The sequence below is a fragment of the Balaenoptera borealis genome (genome assembly GCF_965194805.1).
Source record: "Balaenoptera borealis genome assembly, chromosome: 20".
Lineage (NCBI taxonomy): Eukaryota > Metazoa > Chordata > Mammalia > Artiodactyla > Balaenopteridae > Balaenoptera > Balaenoptera borealis.
Genome location: NC_138879.1, coordinates 21,917,257 through 21,930,084, shown reverse-complemented (window position 1 = coordinate 21,930,084; position 12,828 = coordinate 21,917,257). Strand labels below are relative to the sequence as shown.

Below are 12,828 nucleotides of genomic sequence, written 5' to 3'. Positions count from 1 at the left end.
CCCAGCTCCCGCCCCTCCTCCCAGCTGCCCCCCGCGGAGCCCGCCCGGGCAGGCTGTGGGAGGGAGCGGAGCCGGCGAGGCGGGCGGGCTGGCGCTCGCTCCCCGGGGGTCGGTGTGCGCTCTACGGGGAAGGACGCGCTCGCTGCCCCGCTTCTCCCGCCCCCCCTCCCGCTCCTCCTCCTTTCTCCCTCCTCCTCCCCGCTCCGGCGGCGGAGGCTGCGGCGGCGGCGGGGGGTGTGCGAGCTGAGGCCGGGGCCGGCGGGCGGGCGGCGGGCGGGCTGCCTGCAGGCGGAGGGCGCTGTGCTTTGTGCTTTTCGCCGCGAGGAGCAGCAGGCAGCAGCCACAGCCGCCGCCGCCACAGCAGCAGCAGCAGCCGCCGCCCCAGCGCCGCCGCCGCCGCCGCCGCGCCCGGAGGAGGAGCCGCTGCCGCCGCGGGAGGGAGCTGCGGCTGTGCCCGGCCGAGCGGGGGAGGGCGCCGCCGCTCAGAGCCGGGGAGGGAGCCGCCGGAGCGGGAAGTCCGGAGGCCGCGCTGCGCCGGGTAACCGAGGCGGCTGAGGACGCGCGCCGGGGTCGGGGCGCGAGCCGTGGGTGCGGTGGACACCCGGGGGAGACCCGGGGCGACCTCCGGGCAGGGAACTGGGCGAGAGAGGACCAGGGCACTGGAGAGGACGCCGAGAACCGGGGGAGGGGAGGGCAGGAAGCGAGGCCCGAGCCGAGCCCCGGCCGCAGGCGGAGGAGCCCGCGCTTCTCCGAGCCGGCAGGCGCAGTTCTCTCCGGCCGCCGGAGGGGGCGGCGGGGCCGGTGAGCGCTGCTCCCCCGCCTCCCGCCGCCGTCCTCCCGCCCTCTCCTTGGCTCGGCTCCCCGGAGGCCGGGGCGGGGGCGCCGGCGGGGCTGGGCCGCAGGCTCGGGGGAGGAGGCGGCGGTTCCCGCCGTGGTCGCGCCTCTGCGCCGGGCTCCTCCGTGCGCGTCGGGGTGGCTGGGCGGTGGCGGCGCCTCTGGCCGGGGTGGGTGGCTCGGGGGCGGGGGGCAGGCCAGGCCGCTTCTCTCCGGCTGCTCGCCCGCCCAGGCGGGCGGGGACGGCGTCGGGAGCCCGAGGGGGAGGGCGGCGGGAATCCGGATCCGGTCCCCGGGGGCGGTGCGGCCGCTGAGCTCCGGGGCCGGCGGCGGCTGCGCTGCGTCCGGGTCCCCGCCGGGTTGCGGAGGCGGGGGGAACCGATCGGGGGGAGCGGGAGGAGGAGACTACAGCGCGTGCCCGCTTCCGCGGCCGCGCGCGCCCTTTACCCGCCCTTCCTCCTCCCCCGCCCTCCAGCCTGGGGCCTCCCCGGGGCGGGGCGCACAGAAGAGGAGGAGTGGTTTTTTTTTTTTTTTTTTTGGCCGGGGTGGGGGAAGGAGGGCGGAGGGCGGGTGCTATAGCTGCACGCGGGAGCAGGGAGCAGTCTCTCGCGTGGGCAGGGGAGGGCGCACGCCGAGGAGCGGGGCTGTAGGGGCTGGGGGGCGGGGGGGGGTGGAGTTAGGAGGTAGAGGAGGAGCGCACTCCCACCCCCACCAACTCATTAAGCCTCCTAGAGTCTTGGCTGGGTCTCTGAGAGTGTGGGCTTGTGTCCCCCTCCCCTTTGGGGGAGGGAGGGATAGACAGTCCCCCACCTCTCAGCCCGCCTGAGTGGGGACTCGTGTCTCTTCTAAAGGGTGAGGTGGCTTTGACCCCGGCTTGCCTGGCCAGCACGACCGAGGAGGTGGCTGGACGGCTGGAGAATGAACGGAGAAGCCGACTGCCCCACAGACCTGGAAATGGCCGCCCCCAAAGGCCAAGGTAGGAGCCCCGACCCTCAGGCCTCTTTAACTTAAATCCTTTTTTCTCACGTAGGTCTGCAAGGCCCACTCCCCTTCTAAAGGTTTTCTCCAGTCTGCATTCTCTGAAATGATATGGGAGGGAGCGGCTTGAGTGTCAAACATCCCTTACACTCGGGGTTTGGCTAAACCCAAATTATTTGGCCTTGAACCTATAAACTGTATTTTTCACACTCCATTACCCCCACGTCAGAGGGGGAGAAGGAGGCATATGCAAGTCTTCCTTCTGGGGTTCCCCGTCAGCTCTAGTGTGTCCCCAACAGTGTCCTGGAAAGGGAGGGAAGATGAGGAATGTGGAGGAAGGGGGAGATGAGAAGGATTGGGGAGGCTTTTCAGGTTCTTTATTGTTATTAAGAGGACAGTTTTTGGTGAGGCAGGTTGGAGAGAAAGGGTGTTTTGATGGCTTGAGGTCTCAAAGATAAATAACTACACCCTACCCCACCCAGTGGGGATCCAGTGTGTAGGGTGGCAGGGGGTAGGATGAATCTGAGCATCTGGCAATGCCTGTGGGACACTGAGAGGAGAGAGGATTATGGGTTCATGTGACCCATCTGTGGAAACCCTGGCCCAGGTTACCAGATGTAAATACAAGAGCCCTTTTGACTCCTAGCCTTGGATAGCTGTCCTCCTAGCTCAGGGTAGCCACCCTCCAGAGAGGCCTCACTGGAGCTACCTTTCAGTGGCTGGAAATAGCTGGTCCAGACTCTGTTTTTTGCCTCCATGGGGAGTTGGACTGAGAAGACAACTCAGAATTCTGGGGGAGGGGGCGGAGGGGCGGTGTCTCCCTGGAGCAGGGCCCTGGGAGCGTTTGCCCCCCTGCCTGCCTTGCCTCACAGCTGCCCTGTATGGTTCTACCATTGTTTTACCCAAATTCTCCTTTGGTCCTCTTTGAGAGGAGGGGTAGGATGGTGGAATACTCATGCCTCTAATGTTAGTTTCTAGCTGTGCTGGAGAGAAACATCATCAGCATGGGTTCTCCTTACTGCCCACACCCCTTCCTCAGTCTGCACATTTAGGGTAGCCACCTAGAACTTGGATTGAATTTAGCTTCACGTTTAGATGTGTTGCCTCCCTCCTTCCCTTCCTTCTCCGATAAGCTAGCTGTTCTCCAACAGTGTCCCAAATCACTGTAGCTTCCTTTCCCCCCACTTCACTACAGTAAATTGTAACCCATGTCAGGCTGGCATGTTAGAAATGATAATAGCTTTGAAGTAAGCCAGACTTGAGTCCAAGTCCGGTTTTCTAGGCCTGATGCTGTCTGGACTGGAGTCCCCGCTCTAATCTGTATGGCCATGGCTTTTCCTTAAGGCCAGGCCATGTCTTGTGTATGCCTTCAGATGGGAAATAATCAGGGTCTGGGATGCTCTGGGAAGGAAGGGTTGAGTGCTTAAGGACTGGGGAGCAGATGGGGGCTGGCATGAGCCAGGCATGATGGCTTTTCTTACCCTTCCCCAGACCGCTGGTCCCAGGAAGACATGCTGACTTTGCTGGAATGCATGAAGAACAACCTTCCATCCAATGACAGCTCCAAGTTCAAAACCACCGAGTCACATATGGACTGGGAAAAAGTAGCATTTAAAGACTTTTCTGGAGACATGTGCAAGCTCAAATGGGTGGAGATTTCTAACGAGGTAAAGGATCCCCCCACCCCCTTCCTGACACATTCAAACACACATCTACACTTACCCTTGCCTCAACCTTCCTGGTGGAGGAGATGGAACAGAAATCTATAAACAGGAAGGAAAGAGGCTAGGCAAGGTGCTCTTGTGGTCGCCCTTGTGCATTTCGGGAGGTGGCACGGTTGACAGCACTGACCAAGACTTCTCAGTTCTGCCACTTTCTAGCTGTGTGGCCTTGAATACTTACCGTCTTAGAGAATCTGTTGCCTGAGCTGTTCTGGGGATTGAATGAGGTGCTGACATGGACAACCATTTCGAGGTCAGGTGGTCGCCTTGTTGCTGTCCTGTGCTGTGTACTGACGGCCTGGGCCTCTGCAGTAAGCACAGACCAGTGCCTGGGCGTCTGCCTGGGGGTCAGGGCTGCCTGAGTTGTGTCACTGTCAGCCCCTGCCCTCCTCCTTTGATAACTTCAGTCTAGTGGAAAGTAGAGAAGGCCAATTGGGAAACAAGGCTTCGTTCCTGGGTGGTGTCCCCCTCTTTGGAACTTCCCCTTCCACTCACCTCCCTTCTTCCTCCAGGTGAGGAAGTTCCGTACGTTGACAGAATTGATCCTCGATGCTCAGGAACATGTTAAAAATCCTTACAAAGGCAAAAAACTCAAGGTGAGTTTCCAGGAGAAGGAGCACAAAGGTTTGGAGAGGCAAGGTCCAAAGAACGGACAGTGTCTCACCTTGACCATGTCCTTGTCCCTCCTTCCAGAAACACCCGGACTTCCCAAAGAAGCCCCTGACCCCTTATTTCCGCTTTTTCATGGAGAAGCGGGCCAAGTACGCAAAACTCCACCCCGAGATGAGCAACCTGGACCTGACCAAGATTCTGTCCAAGAAATACAAAGAGCTGCCAGAGAAGAAGAAGGTGGGGGGAGGGGGACTAAGGTGCAGGGAGGGAAGGGGCCGGGAGCAGCTGGTATGGTGTAGGTCATCTGTCGGGGGTGGTGAGGGCTTAGACCAAGGGACCTGGCATCAGGGGCATGGGTGGGTCAGCTGAGCAGGGTAGGGCCTTGGGCAGCCACACCCGATCACCCTCTCCCAGGCCCACACACTCTCAGGCGTGGGCACTGCTGCAGGTGTAACCCTGACTGAGGCAGGCAAAACCCGTAGTGTTCTTTCACACACACGTCCTCACTGTTAGGCCTGCAGAGCTGTTCACTTCTGATATTTCCCCACATGGTCTCGTTTGATGCTTGTAGAGGTAACCCCGGGAGACTGGGTTATCCTGGTTTTGTGGGCAATGAACTGGGGTGCAGGAGGGTATCGTGTCCCAGGACTCCGGTTTAGTGCTCAGGCTCCCTGCCTAGTGCTTTTCTCACTGCCACATCCACAGGTTACGTGGGCGGGCTTCCCCTTGCACACATTGTCCCTCGTGGCCTCACGCTCTCCCAGACCCTCAAGCCCGTTAACCTTGGGCAGGGGCTGCCCAGCCTCCCAGACAGGGGTGGACACAGCACAGTGAGATCATGCGGTACCTTGCAGAGATAGACAGCAAAGCATTGCAGCTGGGACACGAGTGAGATGGGGTGGGGAGAGAGACACAAAAGGAGATGCTACATGGTGAGGTGGAGCCAGGGAGAGATGTTGGCAAGGGGCACCAGGAGAGACAAGAGGGCACATTTATTTGCTGGGAGAGGACACAGAGTTGCAGGCAGCCAGCTCTCGGGAGGGCACCAGCACTGGGAGTAGCCCTCTTCCTGGTCTGCGCACCCTGGCTTCGGGCTCACGTGGCCTGGTTCTGTACCCAGAAGAGGAGCTAGCTTGGCTGGGTAGATCCGGCTGTCTGCAACTACTGCTTGAGCCAAGCCGGAGTATGAATCGCTGGAGCTATTCTTGACCCCTGCGATGGGGCCGGCACAGAACTGACTGTACACATAACACCGAGACATTTCCACGGGGTGGGAGGGAGAGGCAGAGGGTCTCAGGTTCAGGGAGGGATAGAAGAAACTCCGTGGTAGAGTGGACAGAGTGCCGGCCTAGGGGACACGGGCCTTGGGCCTGTTCTCCTGGCTACCACTGAATCGCTGTGCGTGTGCCCTTCGGTAAGTTACTTCAGTCCTTCGGGCCTGATCTTGATCTGAGGTGTGGAGAGTGAGCCTGATCTGGGTGGTGCCTTCCGGCTCTAAAAGCTGCTGTTTTGTATGAGGAGGGCTGCGACTGGGGCTGAGGAGGCTGGGTTCTGCTCCCGGTTTTCTGCGGGAACCTCGGAGGGAAGTGGAGCTGCCTCGCTTCTTGCGCCTGATGAGAGGCAGGGGTTGGGCTCAATCAGCTTGAGCCCCTGGCCTCCTCCAGTGCTAACTCGTTTGTGAATCTGGGAAGAAGAGGGATAAAGGAAAGATGGACAATGAGTGGGAGCCAGGACAAGATGTAGATGAGGAAGGGAAAGAGACAGGTTGGAAAGGAAGTCAGAGTGAGGGGTGTGGAGAGGCAGGAAGGATACCGGGATGGAGGTGGGATGGTGGGAAGGGAGGACCAGGCTGATAGAAGCCGGTGCAGGCGAAGGAAGGGAAGCCAAGCAGCAAAGGAGAATGACGGGGCTGGGGGAGGGAGGGCTCAAGGAGCCAAAGAGCCAAGAGCCTGGAAGAAGGGATCAGAGGTAGGGAAGGTGGCAATGACTGAGGAAGGGGGTGGGGGTGGGGATGATGTCAGGATTGCCAAGGACAGCCAGGGACCCAAAGGTAGCAGATGGGGGGAAAAAATCCAGATACAGAAGACAGATCTATTAAGATGTGATTTGGGCTGCAAGGATTCACTCTGGGTTCCCTTCATTGCGATCTCCCTTTGGAAGCAGGACTCAGCCTGCCACTTGCCCTGTGGGCCACCTCTGAGGGGGCAGATTAGTATTAGCTGCCACAGACACAGGAGGAGAGCGCGACAGGGGCAAGGCCTACATCTTCTGACTCTCACTGGGAGTGTCCTGGCGTTTGGGAAAGGCAGAGGGGTAGTGTTGCGGGGAGTCCCAGCCCTGTCGCTGCTTACTGTGTGACTGGATAATGCCATGTCCCCTTCCTGGGACTCTTTCCCTTTCTTAAAGGGAGGGGATAGGATGTAGGATGTGTTCTGGGAGACCCCTGTAGCTCCCACTGTCTGGGCTATGGTTGAGTCCCCCATCCCCAGCCCACTGGAAGGCAGACCGCCATCCCTTTTCGTGCTCATGACATTCTCTGTACACATCACCAACTGGGAGGCAAAATAGCTAGCAAGGAGGACTTAGTGGGTTTTGTAGCTCAGGCCTTGGGTTGTGGATGACCCCGTCACCTCCTCCCCCCAGATGAAATATATTCAGGACTTCCAGAGGGAGAAACAGGAGTTTGAGCGAAACCTCGCCCGATTCAGGTAAGGCAGTGGAGCCCAGAGGAGGGCCACAGGGCGCTGGGTGCGGCAGGAGAGGGTAGCAATGACCAGACCCTGGCACTTGAGGCACGGAAGATGGATGGGTCACCTGTAGACCCTAGTGGCTCAGGCTCAAGGGGAGGGACCGGCAGGCAACTGCTGTCCCACTAGGCCCCAGCTGATAGGCCAAGGAGCCTTGGTGGGTGGGGCAGCTAGCTTGGGTCTGCCCTGGCAGGATCCCCCTCCCCCCGCTGACCGTTGCTCCCCGTGCCCTGGCTAGGGAGGATCACCCAGACCTAATCCAGAATGCCAAGAAGTCGGACATCCCTGAGAAGCCCAAAACCCCCCAGCAGCTGTGGTACACCCACGAGAAGAAGGTGTACCTCAAAGTGCGGCCAGATGTGAGTGTCCGGCCAAGGGGTGGCAGGGAGGGCGCACGGTAGTGGCAAGGGGGAGCCGCGCCAGGTCGGCCGGGCACGGTGCAGGGGAGCAGGAGAGGAGGCCCCTCCCCAGGGGTGGGCTGCATGGACAGGGCCTGGGCCAGCTGGCGTGCGAGTGTGTGCATGTGTGCGTGTGTGAGCCTGTCCCCTTGCACCCAGGCGGGACCCCCGCCCCGCCCCCCTCCCCGCCGCCTCTCTGCCTTCCCCTCCTGGCCCGTGGGGGACACTCTCGTGACCTCCTGTGGCCTGAGGGGGCGGGGGCCTCTGTGTCCCCCTCCCCTTCCCCTCCCCCCTGCCCCTGGCTGCCTGTGTGTGTCTGACGGCTTTTGGTTTGCAGGCCACTACGAAGGAGGTGAAGGACTCCCTGGGGAAGCAGTGGTCTCAGCTCTCGGACAAAAAGAGGCTGAAATGGATTCATAAGGCCCTGGAGCAGCGGAAGGAGTACGAGGTTAGGCTTCCGCTGCGCTCCTCCCCGCCCGGCTCTTCACGAGCCTCTGCCCTCTGACTCTGCGGCCTCCGCACTCTGCGGCAGGCAGTCTCTCCCCATCCTACCGCTGAGGGAGGGGCCTCCTGGGCCCCTCACCTCTGCCCCTACCTTCCCCGCCCCGCCCCCCCCATGAGATCTCAGGCTAGGGCAGGGCAGGGCACCACGTCTCGTGTGACACAGCAGACACACGGCCACCCCCCAGCTTTGCTCCCTGCCTCCCCTTCCCAGCGGCTCTCCCCCACCCCCCCGGCCCCGGCTAACCCCACACCCCGTTGCCCTCCATCCCCCCCCCCCCCCCCGCCTCACCCTGCAGGAGATTATGCGTGACTATATCCAGAAGCACCCCGAGCTCAACATCAGTGAGGAGGGCATCACCAAGTCCACCCTCACCAAGGCCGAACGCCAGCTCAAGGACAAGTTTGACGGGCGACCCACCAAGCCACCTCCGTGAGCGCTGCCCTGGGGCGGGGGGGCAGCTAGGGAGCCGGGCTGGGGGAGGGCCTCAGCCCAGGCTCTGCAGGTGAGGGGGCTGCCGCCCTGGGCCTCCCAGCTCGCTCACAGGGCCGCTCCTCCCTCGCTGCCGGTCGTGACAGGAACAGCTACTCGCTGTACTGCGCAGAGCTGATGGCCAACATGAAGGACGTGCCCAGCACGGAGCGCATGGTGCTGTGCAGCCAGCAGTGGAAGCTGCTCTCCCAGAAGGAGAAGGATGCGTACCACAAGAAGTGCGACCAGGTGAGCCGAGGCAGGAGCCAGCCCTGGAGAGGGAGGACTCCTGGAGGACCTCGGGGGTTTGACGCATGAGGTCTGACCCCTGGGCACCTGCTTCAGACATGGTGTTGTACTAGGTTTAGCATCTGGGCTGATCCAGGCAGATTCTCGGGCCTCGCGCTTACCATCTATGGAGGGAGACTAGGCCCTGTCCAGGCTCTGGAAGGTCTGCTGAGGGCTACTGTTTGTCCCCCGAGCATGGGAGGGTCTCCAGTGAGGCTGCCCCCATGCTGACCCTGACTCCCCTTCCTTTCCCAGAAAAAGAAGGATTATGAGGTGGAACTGCTCCGTTTTCTAGAGGTGAGTGTTCCTTTCGGGAGGACAGTGGGCAGAGGGAGGCCGGGGGATTGGTGAGCAACGCCCTTAAGACAACCAGGAAGCAGCCTGGGGACCAGACATTCAACCCTGTGCTGCCCTCTCCCCCCACCCAGAGCCTGCCTGAGGAGGAGCAGCAGCGGGTGCTGGGGGAGGAGAAGATGTTGAACATCAACAAGAAGCAAGCCACCAGCCCAGCCTCCAAGAAGCCCTCCCAGGAAGGGGGCAAGGTGGGCAGGGGGCACGACCAAGCAGGTCCTGGGGGGGGGGGCGGGGGCGGGGCACCCCGTGGATCCCGACCCTCTTTGCACATCTACAAGGGTGGCTCAGAGAAGCCCAAGAGGCCCGTGTCAGCCATGTTCATCTTCTCGGAAGAAAAGCGGCGGCAGCTGCAGGAGGAGCGGCCTGAGCTTTCAGAGAGCGAGCTGACCCGCCTGCTGGCCCGCATGTGGAATGACCTGTCAGAGAAGAAAAAGGTCAGGCTTGCCAGACCCGAGGGGCTGCCGGGCAGAGTCTGGGCTGCTTCTCCCCTGGGGGCTAGCTGTACTTCCTCACCCTGCCCCAGGTGTGTGTGGGGTGTGAGCCGCACGGGTGCCTGGGCGCAGATGGTGGGGCTGGGAACCCAGCGAGCCGGAAGGCGGGAAGCGGTCAGCTGTGGGCTGGGGGCTCCCTGGGGAGCAGGGCCGCTGGGCAGCTTGAGCCCCTGGCAGGAGACATCTGCACCGGCCCACGCCTCTGCTCGCCCCACCCTTGCCGGTGGCGGGGGTGAGCCTTCAACTGCTGGACGAGCCACGTGCGCCCCCTGGGGGTGGCCGGAAGGCTGACGCCTCTGCCGCCCCTCCGCAGGCCAAGTACAAGGCCCGGGAGGCAGCACTGAAGGCCCAGTCAGAGAGGAAGCCAGGCAAGCTGCCAGAGTCGCCCAAAAGAGCCGAGGAGATCTGGCAACAGAGTGTCATCGGCGACTACCTGGCCCGCTTCAAGGTGGCAGGCAGTGGGAAAGGGGCTGTTTTGGGGTTTTTTTTTCTTTATTTTCTTTTTCTTTCTTTTGGTTTGTGTGTGTGTTGTTGTTTTTCTGCTTTATTTTTGCATTTTCTTTTTCTTTCTCTTTTTTTTTCTGGAAAAGTAGTTGCTTTATTATTAATTTCATAGGAAAGGGGTTGTTCTGCCACCGCCCATGCAGACCCGCTCCAGCCCTAGGTGACCCTTCCCACAGCTGACACCCCTGTCTGTCCCCAGAACGACCGGGAGAAGGCCTTGAAAGCCATGGAGATGACTTGGAACAACATGGAAAAGAAGGAGAAACTAATGTGGATTAAGAAGGCGGCCGAAGACCAGAAGCGATATGAGGTAGAAAGAGGGCTTCTGGTTAGCACGGTGGGGCAGGATGGAGCTGGGGCCACCTCTCTCCACTTAAAACTCAGGAGCACCCTCCGGGGTGGGCATTTCCTCACTGCGTGGGACTTGGAGCCAGAAGTCCCAGCTTGGGTTGTGTGACCCTAAGTAAGTCTCTTAACTTCCTTCTGTGAGCCTCAGTGATGCATCACTAAAACGACGGCAGTGATACTAGTCGTGTGAGTGCAATTATGAAAGCGCTTTCAGTCGGCAGTGCCTGTCTGACACAGGTGTGAGTTGCTACGAAGTTGCTCCCTGGCTGTGCCTCAGTTTCTCCTCCTTCCTGGCACATAAAAGGAGAATCAGCTAAGGACTGATGGCATGGGGCAGGCGGGAGGATGAGTGTGACCTTTCCGGGTGTCCCCATAGAGAGAGCTGAGTGAGAGGCGGGCACCCCCGGCTGCTGCAAACTCATCCAAGAAGATGAAGTTCCAGGGAGAACCCAAGAAGCCTCCCATGTGAGTCTGGGGGCTGGAGTCCACCCTAGGGATGGGGAGGGTCAGGGCAGGAGGGCTGCTTGGTTGGTCTCCTGACCTTCCCTGCAACACCCCCGCCTCCCAGGAACGGTTACCAGAAGTTCTCCCAGGAGCTTCTGTCCAACGGGCAGCTGAACCACCTGCCGCTGAAGGAGCGCATGGTGGAGATTGGCAGCCGCTGGCAGCGCATCTCCCAGAACCAGAAGGAGCACTACAAAAAGCAGGCCGAGGAGCAGCAGAAGCAGTACAAAGTGCACCTGGACCTCTGGGTCAAGGTGAGAGGGCCGGGGGACCCTAGGAAGGAAGACGGAAGCATCGTGCCGGCTGGTCTGCATTCCTGGTTTCATTCAGTGTCCCAGCAGTCCTTCAGGGTAATGATTACTATCAAAGATAAGGAAACCAAGGCTCAGAGAGGTTAAGTAACTTAGCCAAGGTCATACAGCTAGTGAGTGGGAAAACCCAAATCAGACTGCCTTTTCCTCCCTCCAGCTGGGACCGGGGGACCTCTCCTAGACTCTGGCTCAGCCCCTAGCCTCTGAGCTTCCTTTCTGTGCCTTGCTTGAGCAGTCAGATCTGTAAAGTGGGGAGAGTCACTGATGTCCTCCCCAGCCACCCAGGCAGGTTGGCCAAGGACCCAGGGAATTAGCAGGGTTGAAGTGTTTGAGAAGTTCGGTGAGCCCCAGACTGCGTTGGCAGTGGCTCTGGACTTGGCTTCTGGGGAGGAGTGATGCAGCCAGGCTATGGAAGTCATCGTGTGGGGCTTCTCTGAGTTGAGGAAGCCCCTGACTCTGGAGCCTCCATTCGGGTAGAGCAACAGGACAGACATGAAAACCAACAGTCTTAGGACAGGGTAGCTTAGGAAAGGCTTCAGGGCATCTTAAGCAGAAACACTGAGCTGTGTTCTCAGGGCCCTGGGGTTCTCTGCAGTGACCCAAGGTATGGGGAGACTGGGACGGGCGAAGGTGGGATGGCAGTCAGTGCTCAGCCCACTGCCTGGCAGTTGGCCAGCATGCTCAGTCAGCAGTAGTTTGGGTCGTGTTCCAACCCTCACCTCCTTCTCTGTCTCCCCCAGAGTCTGTCTCCCCAGGACCGTGCAGCATATAAAGAGTACATCTCTAATGTGAGTCTGGGAGCGGGCTGGTGTTGGGATAAGGAGGGAACTTGTGGGGGGATGTTTGGAACTCATGGCTGCTCCCTTTGCCCACGTCCCCGTCCTCTCCTGCAGAAACGTAAGAGCATGACCAAGCTGCGAGGCCCGAACCCCAAGTCCAGCCGGACTACCCTCCAGTCTAAGTCGGTAAGGAGCCCCTCTCAGAAAGGGGACCGGGAGCGGGGGTCCGAGGTGCCTGGAGTGGTGTGGCAGGGACCACTGATGTGCCTCCATCCCTCCCAGGAGTCTGAGGATGACGATGAAGAGGATGAAGATGAGGATGAGGAGGATGAGGAGGAGGAAGATGATGAGAACGGGGACTCCTCTGAGGACGGCGGGGACTCCTCCGAATCCAGCAGCGAGGATGAGAGCGAGGATGGGGATGAGGTGGGATGGGGGGGGGGGCACGGTGGGAGGGGAGAGCGGGGCCCTGCCAGGACGGCCACCTGGTGACTGCACATGCCTTGCCTCGCAGAACGAGGAGGACGACGACGACGAGGACGATGACGAGGACGATGACGAGGATGAGGACAACGAGTCCGAGGGCAGCAGCTCCAGCTCCTCCTCCTCGGGGGACTCCTCGGACTCTGACTCCAACTGAGGCTCAGCCCCACCCGGGGCTCCCCTCCCCGACTGACCACCTTTGTTTCTCCCCCATGTTCTGTCCCCTGCCCCTTGGCCTCCCCCACTTTCTTTCTTTCCTTTTTTTTTTTTTTTTTTTTTTTTTTAAAACAAAATACGGTGGGGGGGAGGCACTGGAGGCGCCCAGGCCAGAACTCTTTGGCCTCAGAGACATCAGCCCTGGGGGACCCTCCAGGGAGCACAACCGTCAGACTGAGCCACCACTGGACCGGCCCAGCCCACCCCCCTCTGCACTTGCGGTTCCGGCATGGACAATGGACCTGGGAGTGGGATGGGGGGCGTCCCAGAGAGTTCAGTGAGGCCCC

The 12,828-nt window shown here is 60.6% G+C and overlaps 1 protein-coding gene across 2 annotated transcripts; it reads left to right on the top strand.

Annotated features, from left to right (window-relative positions):
• Window positions 1-398: 398 nt before the first annotated feature.
• UBTF (upstream binding transcription factor) lies at window positions 399-12,605 on the top strand. Of its 2 annotated transcripts, XM_082371482.1 has the most exons (21): window positions 399-538; window positions 1,686-1,810; window positions 3,304-3,479; window positions 4,046-4,129; window positions 4,227-4,382; window positions 6,789-6,853; window positions 7,131-7,251; window positions 7,628-7,738; window positions 8,091-8,224; window positions 8,371-8,512; window positions 8,807-8,848; window positions 8,980-9,093; window positions 9,184-9,339; window positions 9,710-9,844; window positions 10,100-10,210; window positions 10,625-10,713; window positions 10,817-11,006; window positions 11,804-11,851; window positions 11,957-12,028; window positions 12,125-12,268; window positions 12,357-12,605. In XM_082371482.1, the coding sequence occupies exons 2-21, from the start codon at window positions 1,753-1,755 to the stop codon at window positions 12,480-12,482; spliced, it is 2,274 nt and encodes a 757-aa protein (XP_082227608.1). In that variant the 5' UTR covers window positions 399-538; window positions 1,686-1,752; the 3' UTR covers window positions 12,483-12,605. The 2 variants fall into 2 exon arrangements, with proteins under 2 accessions (XP_082227608.1, XP_082227609.1); XM_082371483.1 differs by lacking the exon at window positions 7,628-7,738.
• Window positions 12,606-12,828: the final 223 nt, after the last annotated feature.